General features: G+C 52.7%; 1 protein-coding gene across 3 annotated transcripts; it reads right to left on the minus strand.

Moving 5' to 3' along the window:
- Nucleotides 1–1,051: 1,051 nt before the first annotated feature.
- On the minus strand, nucleotides 1,052–7,615 carry EOMES (eomesodermin). Of its 3 annotated transcripts, none has more exons than XM_047738730.1 (6): nucleotides 7,366–7,615; nucleotides 5,204–5,358; nucleotides 4,423–4,544; nucleotides 3,823–3,981; nucleotides 3,675–3,736; nucleotides 1,052–2,915 (listed from the first exon to the last, which is right to left on the minus strand). In XM_047738730.1, exons 2-6 carry the CDS (start codon nucleotides 5,352–5,354, stop codon nucleotides 2,177–2,179), a joined length of 1,233 nt encoding a protein of 410 aa, XP_047594686.1. In that variant the 5' UTR covers nucleotides 5,355–5,358; nucleotides 7,366–7,615; the 3' UTR covers nucleotides 1,052–2,176. The 3 variants fall into 3 exon arrangements, with proteins under 3 accessions (XP_047594686.1, XP_047594681.1, XP_047594671.1); XM_047738725.1 differs by having other exon boundaries at nucleotides 1,052–2,858; nucleotides 6,347–7,615; XM_047738715.1 differs by having other exon boundaries at nucleotides 6,347–7,615.
- Nucleotides 7,616–9,520: the final 1,905 nt, after the last annotated feature.

The raw sequence follows: 9,520 nt of genomic DNA on the forward strand, positions 1-9,520 counted from the left end.
TGCATTTCCGCGCCACGCAGTTTAGCAAAATGACCCTCCCGGCCAGACCTTTACCCCGGGAGGGTCAGGAAGGGGCTGGAAAGGTTTGCAAGCTGGGCCAGAAGCCGTCTGCTGATAAGCCTGGCGGGACGTCTGGCAGGGGGACAAAGGGCCCTCCGCCCCACTCCTGGGTTTAACTTTTCGGCGGGCCCAGGGCTCAGCCAGGGGATGGGGTGGCCTTCGCCCTCCTGGGGAATGAGAGTCAAATAAACGGAGCTAGACTCGGGGCAAACCGCTCCCCGGCCGCTGTTTGCAGAGTGGAGCTGCGCGGGACGACTTGGAATCCTCATTTGTAAGTGTCGCGCCCGCCCTAGCCCGCGCCGCCGCCGCCGCAGCGTCCCCAGCGTTCCTGGCCGACTTTGGCTGTCCGCAACGCGCCCCGGCCAGCAGCTACCGAGGCGAGCAGCCCGCCGGCGGCCGGTGCGCTTGGGAGCTCCGTGTAGAAAAAAGCCGCAGGTTGGAGCTGAGGCTGAGTTGTGGGCGGCCCGCTTCCCGCCGCACTGCAGGGACCAGTAACTCGTGGGCGCTCAAAGGGCCGCGGGGGTTCCCGGGGAGCCCACGTGGGTTCAGGGATGGGTGGCCCCCAGATCGCCTAGGAAAAAAGCCCAGAGAACGAAGTGGTCACGGGCCGAGGCAGGGCCCGGAATCCAAGGGCTGGGGGCTGAGGTTTCCCAGGCCGGCTTAAGCCTAGCATAGGCAATTCTGCATCTCTGCGATCTCCCCTCTCCCCCACCCCCACCGGCCCAATACCCATTGTCCAGACTTCCCAGTGGGGTGAGGAAATAAACCCATTCATCTTCAAGAAAAAAAGAAGATAAACAAAAGCAACCCCACCCCCTCAAGACTACAGCGTCCACTCACAGATTCTAGAGCCTGAGGGTGGGGGTGGGAAGGGGGTTGGGGTAGGTAGGGGGACGCAGTGTTCATGCTGGAGAAAGGTGGAGAGGGAAGCAAAATAAGATCTTTAACACAAAGATTACAACTCCAAGTACAGAAGACAGAGCTATACCTGTTCCCTTAATGAACCACATTTATTAAAAATGACTAAGACTGTACATAAAAACCCAAGATCTCTAAAAAGCCTATAGGAGCTGTGGCATCAGGTTTTCGTTTCTTCACATTACCAAGCTGGGTAGTGGGGATGGCAAAGAAAGAGGGTGAAATAGAGGAGTTTTCCTTACACACGTTTCAAGTTAGTACAGAGTAGCTGAATACATTCTTAACTATCTAAGAAGTAAACAGAATATTCCCCAATATCCGGGATGATGAGAGAACCTATTCCCCACCCCCAGGCCCTGCTGTCAGGTGATCTGCGAATTCTTGACAAAGCCAAAGCACCAATTTTCATCATCTCAGACACAGAAGTAGACTATTTGTACAATATATCCCACAGTATTCTACAGTGTATCTAAGCACACACAAAACTGTACACTTTAAAATTCTCTTTTTTTCTTTTTTGGCGACTCCCTCGCCCGCCCTCTCCTGAGTCCTACCAGCCACCCCAGCCTGCAGCAGAGGCCTAGCCAGTGAAACAGTCCCGAACTAGGGCCAAACATGGCTTGCTTCAAAAGCCTAGGAGGAATCAAAGTCAGGTAAAGCCAGCACCATCACATACGGTTTTCCTCACCTCCCAGGCCTAGCTATCTTTTGTCCCTAGCAGAAAGTAACAGCAAAAAGTCCCCTGTTGAAGCTTAAGGCCCAGCCTTCTCCTCCAGAGGCAAAACACCTTGCCACTCTGGGATTCTCTTTGCTTACAGATTTACACATAGGAATGAGAACCAAAGCTTTCAACTCATTGGCTAGCGCTCAGCACTGGAATCTTCATAGCCCGATTCTCTGAATGTTTAGTGCCTCCAATAAATAAATCCAGAACCTTGAATAACCTTCAACTTTTAAAACGCTTTAAAGTCCTTCATTAATTTTATTTAAAAAAGAAAAAAAAATGCGAGGCTTGTTTCCATTACCTGCAGCAATCAAAAAGCTTTGGCACCTTCTTTTAGAGGATTGCACAAAACGGGATGCATCGAGGTGCAATGCAAACGTCTTTTTGGCAAACCTAGGCAAAGAAGACAACAAAAAACACCACCAAGTCCATTTGCAAAAAGTTAGCTCATTCTGACAAAGTTAAAATAACTCTTTAGGGAGTTGTGTAAAAAGCATAATAGCCCCCCATGCCTTTTGAAGTGTCTTTACTGTACTCTTCAGCATTAATGTCCTCACACTTTATGGAGGGAGAATTTTCATTACTAGAGGTGCTAGGAGACAGCCGCCTTCGCTTACAAGCACTGGTGTATACCCCCGAATCATTGGAATCCAGAGACTTGATGGAAGGGGGGGTCTCTATCCAAGAAGAGCTAATTTCTTCTTTGACTTTCTCCTTGGAAAGTTGATCTTCAGAGAACACAGGGGGGCTTGTTCTGGAGGTCCATGGGAGTCCAGCTGCCATCTTCCTCTGGTAAGAGCCTCGACCTCCCCACCCTGCCATGGCAGGGAAGGTTGGGTCAGGGTAATAGCCCAGGGCGTGGGATGTCTGGAGGGGCAAGGATTTAATACCATATGGGAGCAAGGTGCTGGAAGTGTATTCAGACTCATAGGAACCGATGTCTAGTTTGTTGGTCCCAGGTTGCTGGACAGGCGTGACAAGCCACCGCTGGGGAGGGTTGGCCACCTCTTCGCTCTGTTGGGGTGAAAGGAGGCCGTTGGTCTGTGGCACGGTTCTCTCGCCATTATAATATCGGGCTTGAGGTAAAGTGTTGACAAAGGGCTCCGGGAAGAAGGACTGAACGCCGTACCGACCTCCAGGGACAATCTGATGGGATCTAGGAGAATCCGTGGGAGATGGAGTTAACCTGTCATTTTCTGAAGCGGTGTACATGCTACAATATAAAGAGAAACACTTAAAAAAAAAAAAACCTAATGTTGTCCCCAAATAACCACCTCCCAGAAATCAAAAAGGCTCACATAGTGGGCTCTACTGGGCATACTGATATGCTGGAGTGGAGGGAGAGAGGTAGGAGATGCCCTGGCCCATTTCAGCTGACACTTGGGTCATACGGAAAAAGTTTCCTCCCAAGCACTAAGTATTTAAGCTATAGAAAAATCCACCTTCGCAAGTCTTAAAACTTGAACAGGGTAACAGCTCTCCTTCTCAGTGTCATGGAAGGAATGCTGGCTGTGGTGGTAGAAATCCCACTTGTAAGTGGTCTTGAGGGGCCTTGCTGTTTAATGTTGTGAAAATTACATCCTCTTAGTTTTAGGTTTTTCTTATGTAAAAAATAATAATAATAATAAAAGAGGGGGAGTAATACCTATTCCTCAGAGGACAAAAAATTTGGATCAAATGAAAAGGAAGGTATATAAATGCAAATTATGAAAATTTCAAATCTCCCCTCAAATGTTAAAAAAAAAATAGCTCTTCATTTTTTAGCCCTTACCATTGCTTTAGAAAGTAACAAAGCCCTTCTGCAAAAATTCTAAAGCAAGATTAGCCAAGGGAAAAAAAACGCAAAAATAAAAATAGGTGAAAATCCCCAACAAATGTGAAAGCTCGTTCTAGAATGTTTTCTCGGAAATGTCTGGTGAGGTATGTCCTGTTCAAAGATGACCATGCAAATCTGAATAAAAGCTGCACTTACGAATCATAGTTGTCTCTGAAGCCTTTTGCAAAGGGGTTATGATCAATCTTTAGTTGAGTTATCTAGAGAAGGGAGAAAAAGAGTCAGTCGTTGAGTCTTTATCATGCTGGACCTAGCTGTAGAGTCTTGGGACACGTGTGACACTCACATCGGTGTTCTGGTAGGCAGTCACCGCAATGAACTGCGTTTCAGAGAAGGTAAAGGTCTGAGTCTTTGAGGGCTCGTTCAGGTCTTCCACGCCGTCCTCCGTCACCTCAACAATGTGCAGTCGCGGTTGGTACTTGTGTAAAGACTGCAACACTATCATCTGGAATGGTAGAGAAAAAGAGCTGCCACATCCAAACAAAGTCTCTCACTAGAGGTAAATCTTGACAAACTACTTGTTTTGGAATGGGACCCCTGCTGGTTTCCCACTGACAGTTACCTTTTTCTAGAGCCATTTTTAAGATCTTATCATTGTTGCTTTTGAACCTTAAAACCTAGCTGGCTGGGTGTGCTTGTTGGACAAACACTCCTTCCTCTGTGTTTACTAAGTCCCCCAAAGACTTTAGTATTTCTTCTCCTAATAGTCAACTCACTGTTAACCGAAATCTACGACAATGAGAGAGGTCAAAAGAAAAAAAAAAGGTTAGAACTAGGTGAGCAAACAGGTAACAACTGCAGATATCACAAATACAGTGAAGAGTATGGAAACTTGTTAGGAAAAGAGGTCTATGGCCGGAAGCCACCCCATCCTCTGTCACTCTACCTGGGTGTTGTTGTTATTTGCGCCTTTGTTATTGGTGAGTTTTAATTTCCCAAAGGAAATCTCCTGTCTCATCCAGTGGGAACCAGTATTAGGAGACTCTGGGTGAACATACATTTTGTTGCCTAAGAGAAAATGAAACAAAACACAAAACCCAAGCAGATAGGGCTGATTACACATGGACACAGGGGAGGGATGGATGTCTGTCACTTTTGGGCAAAGATTTAAGAGCTAGTCTTCAGGCACAAGTCTCCCCAGAGTTCGCTCTCCACCTAGACTGCACTGACAGCCCTCCCAGGGCCCCTGTACTTTGGGCGCCTTCCTTGGACAAGGTAGTCATCTTAATGCCACCTCAAAATTCATAAAAGGAGCCACCAGGAAATGTCTCTTGAAGGTCAATTTGGGGGCCTTCTAAAGCCAGAAGGGCAAAAGCGGATGCAAAGTGGTTGGGTTTTCAAGGGTAGACCCAGCCTTGGGGAAGGCTTTCTCAAGTGAAGGTTGGAGTATCAGGAGCGCTTTCCACCCAGGAGCATTTAGTAGGAAAGGTGGGGGAGGGCAGGGAGAGGTAGCGTCATGATTAAAATACCAAAGTTTATATTCCTAGGCAAGAAATCTGACTTGGCAATTCTCCCCCTCTCTCCCTGATTCCAACCATCAACATCAAGGAACTCATACTAACACCTCTAGGCCCCAGATGAGGGGCAAGTGCTCGATTTAAATGTGAGTTTTCAGAATCAAGAGTTCACCACCCTCCCCTCCCTTCCTGGGCCTCCTCTCTCCTCACCCTGCATGTTATTGTCCGCTTTGCCGCAGGTCACCCACTTGCCCCCCTGGAATCGCCAGTGGTTGGGGTCCGCCAGCACCACCTCTACAAACACATTGTAGTGGGCCGTGGGATTGAGTCCGTTTATGTTGAAGCTCAAGAAAGGAAACATGCGCCTGGGCAGGGGAACAGAAGCAGGATAAGCGATTTAAACCCAGATGCTGGAGAGCAGGCCCTCAGCAGACTAGGTTTGCCGGCACCTTAGGGCCGGTAGGTCGGAGTGGGACATTGAAAAGCCTACAGAAAGAACAGAATACCAGTCCAAAAGTGGCCTTACTCTGCAAAATACTTGAGTTGTCAACTCCAGGAACATCTTTTTTCTGAAACAATTTGCTCCAAAGTCAGTATTTCCCAAATTGAAATGCCACTGCACCCTCTTCTCACTCAAATCCTTAATTTTTCTTCCAGGACATTAAAAATCATTCGTTTTTCTACATTTAAGTACCGGAGAACAAACAACGTGCAGTTGCTTGCGTTTACATTCTTAAATTGTACTGGTCAGGCTAAAAGTTCCCCTGAGCGACCCTCTCCCATCTCCCACCCTTCAGTTTCCCCATTCGTACCCGCTGTTAGCAGTTGGATGGGTATCAGAACTTTCTCAAGTTCCGAACCCCACCAGGTCTGGCTCCAGGACCTGCCTAACCAACTACCCGGACCAACCCACCCTCCGATGCCCTTCTACCCGAGACCCCCGGTGGAGACTCAGGCGCCAAAAACTGCGGGAGCCCATCTATTGCGCTCAGGAAGCCAACCTTTGCGCCTTTCCCCACCCGCGGCTCCTCTCGGGTATGCAGGGACCAGCTCGGTATGCAGAGCGGGCGGATCCAGTAAATCCAGCTTTGTGGACAAGCCCCAATTTCCATTTCCGCCTCCTTCTCGCCAGTCCAGGTGAGGGTGACCGGAGGGGAGGGGGAACAGCTGTAACATTGGGACCGTGCACAAACCGGTGCGCGGACCCGGAGGGACACCGAATTGGAGATGCGCGCGGAAAAACACTTTTCAAGCAAATCGTGGAGAGAACGGGCCCAGCTCCCTCACCCCCCGCCTTCCCCACACAGTCACTCAACTGTCATTCACCTCGGGGCCCCTCCGCGCTGCGCTCACCTGCCCTGTTTCGTAATGATCATCTCGGTTTGGTGGCGGTGGAATTTGAGCCACAGAGGCCGGTTGCACAGGTAGACGTGGGCACGGAAGCCGGAACCAGGAACCCCCAGCCCCCCCAATCCTCCGCAGGACCCCGCAGCTGCCGCCCCAGGGTACGGCCCATAGAGCGGAGCCCCCTGGCTGTACTGATAGGCCCCCGGGCCGCCTGCCCCGCCGCCGCCGCCAGCGCCTGCTCCGCTACTAGCGCCGGCTCCCGGGCCGAACTGTGCCCTCCCAGGTGGGCACACAGCCGCGGGGAAGCCGCCGGGGGGCAGCATGGAGCCGTAGGGGTAGCGCGCCCCGTTGGGAGTAGGGTAGACAGATCCGTGGGGCGCCCCGGCCGCCGCCTGGTAGGGAAAGAGAGAGCAGGGCGCGGCCAGCTCGGAGCCCTGAGGCCCGGGGGACTGGAGGTAGTAGCGCTCCGAGCTCAGGCTGTCCATGGAGTAGCGCGCGGTGGCGGCGGCGGCGGCGGCCGCGGCGGCGGCGGCGGCGGCGGCCGAGGGCAGCTCCTCCTCCCCGCAGGGGGAGCCCTTGCGGCCGTCCGGGGGCCCGGGCTTGGCCACTGCCGCGGCGCTGGCGAAGGCGTCCCCGGCGTCGGCGTCACTGAGCATGGCCGCGGGGGCCCCCGCGCTGGCGGCTGTGGCTTCCCCGCTCCCAGTCTCGCACGAGAGGCTGCCAGGGAACTTCTTGGGCGCTTTGTCTAAGTCCAGCCTCTGAGGCGAGGGGGCCGCGCCAGGGAGGTGGCCTGCGCTCCCGCTGCCTCCGCCTCGCGCACTCTCCAGCGGGTAGAAGTGCGCGCCGGGCAGGTTCACCGAGCTCACCAAGAGCTGCTCCCCTAACTGCATGCTTTGCAAAGCGCAGACGGCAGCTGGCTGCTTCCTCTCCTCCCGCGGCCTTAATATAAAGGCAGGATGGGGGAGCCAGCGCCCTCTTCCGAGGGGAAGGTAACTTCCCCTTCCTCCGGTGCTGGGGCTACCCACCTGGCCGCACGCGGGTCGCTAAGGCGCGCACCGGCGCGCCCTGAACCCAGCGTCCTTTCCGCGAGGAAAGCGCACTGGGTTTGAAGGCAGGAGGTGGCAATGGACCGAAAAGCACTCTTTTCCCTTCCCGTCCTTTTTGCCTCTCTTGACCCCCGTCCTCCTCCGCACTCACACCCAGGAAGAAGAGGATTTAGATCTCTGTCCCCATCCACCCACCAGCGCTAGCCTTTCTGCCCTTCTCGACTGCCAAAGCGTGGGTCAAGTTGACCACTTGGAAACTTGCGGGCTGTCATTGGCTGCTTTATATATGTGCGGCCAGGGAGGGGCTTCGCGGGCCCACAGCCCGGGGACTCTCCTATTGGCTGATGGAGGTGACACTAATTCAATTAGGCATTTACTAATTGGATCATGTCGACTACGACTTTCTTTTCCTTTAGTCTTTTTTTTTTTTTTTTTTTTGAGACTCTGTCCTACTATGAGAATCAATCCTGGTGTCCGTATTTTGCTGGAGTTTAGGGGGAAAGGGTTTGGGGTCTCCGTAGCGGGGTCCAGTCTTGCCACAGAAGTCATCCAGCACTCTTGAGAGGAGGATGCGGGGGCGGGAGCCGGGTTTAGAGGCTGGCGCGAGAAAGGCTCTGCAAGCTGAAGGCTTGAAGGAAGGCACCGGTCCCTGAGGGTGGGGATCTGGGGAGAGTCGGAGAGAGGCCGAAGCGAGGTCTCTTTCCTCATGGGGGCTGTAGCTTCAGGGACACTTTCCTCTCGAAGGAGGAAGGCTCCCAGGCCTTCAACACACAGGAATCCCATTTTGTTCGGTCCCACTCATTTACTCTTTGGGAAGGGTGCGCGACCTTGAGCTTGGCTTTTGGGATTCCAGGGTCGGCGGGAGCACATTGCCATCCTTGAGGACCAACTTATGAGTCCGAAGCCCTGGTGGGGTGAGGTACTGGGGACACCCTCACCCTCGCGCCAACACGCATGCTTTCAGGAGGCAATCGCTTTTACTCTCCACAGTTTAAAATCCACCGCAGCTCAGTTTCCCTACATCCCGGACCCCCCTCTGTCCCACACACCACCTTCAGTGGGGCTTGGCACCAAGAAACAAAGGTTCTCCAGCAGCAGTGCGGTTGAGATTCCCTGCGCCTCTTCTCTGCGGCGCAACACAGAAGGTAGAATAATTAGTGAAATAATCAGTTTGATATTGAATTAAGCCCTTTTGCCCCAGCTGCCTGTTTCTCCCTTGCGTTTCCGCAGACCGTGGAGTCAAGAGCGGTGCCGTCTTATTTTATTGTTTTATTACCGAAAGGGGGGGAGGCACGTTTCATTGCGGATAAGGAGAAGCATGAATATTCGCTGTTAATAAGCAATTACAGACGCGGCTTGTAATCGCTCCGGGAGCGCATTTTCCGGCTGAGATGTTGGGACTCTGCTTCCCCAACCGAACACGATCACACGGGAAACTCTAAACCCACAACAGATGAGGCGGCCGCAGGATTTCTTGAGCGCGCACACGCCAGTGCAAAATGGCTCGAAGGCTTCCAAGCCAGGTTCAAACCACAGCAGCACAAACCAACATCTGCACGTCTGGGTTAGAGAGAGCGAGACGGTCCGTAATACTGCCGGACGCTCCAGGGAATTTACCAGGTTTTTTGGGGGGGGGGGGGGGTGAAAACCGGGGGCATGAGAAGGTTTTCAGGGTCAGGACACAGCCCGTGAGGAGGGAGCACGTTCAAAGAGTGGGCCGGGGCGGTGGCCCCTCAGGTCCTGGGCAGAGTAGTCCAGGAACAGATCCGTGGAAAGCTGGCCCAGAGCGCGCTCAGCCCAGCGCCCCTAGCATCTCGTCCTGCTAGTTGAGTTCGGGTTTGGCGTGGCTCTCTGCTCCGAGCACCCCACCGACAACTCCCACCTCCCGGCTTTTGTTTTATTTTGATGCAGAAAAGTCTTGAACTGAATTTTTAAAGTACTTTGTGTGTTTGAAGACTTCACGATTTTCAACGTGGAGATTCCGTGAGGGGGGACTCGAGAACAGGAAAGAAAGGGACTGTGCGGTTGGGGCAGCTTGGAGACATAACTCAGATTTGGGGGACCTAGTTACTACTCGTGGGCTCCTCCGCGTTAGACTTGACCTGAGCTGCAGGCTGTTTGACGGAAAAGTAGG

This window comes from Lutra lutra, chromosome 1 (genome assembly GCF_902655055.1).
Source record: "Lutra lutra chromosome 1, mLutLut1.2, whole genome shotgun sequence".
NCBI lineage: Eukaryota > Metazoa > Chordata > Mammalia > Carnivora > Mustelidae > Lutra > Lutra lutra.

Coding starts and splice junctions, on each gene's coding strand:
- EOMES (XM_047738715.1), bottom strand. CDS start 7,230: ATGCAGTTAGGGGAGCAGCTCTTGGTGAGCTCGGTGAACCTGCCCGGC. Junction 3,982..4,422: donor CAAATAACAACAACACCCAG/GTAGAGTGACAG, acceptor CTACCATTCCAG/ATGATAGTGTTGCAGTCTTT. Junction 2,916..3,674: donor TTCAGAGACAACTATGATTC/GTAAGTGCAGCT, acceptor TTTATATTGTAG/CATGTACACCGCTTCAGAAA.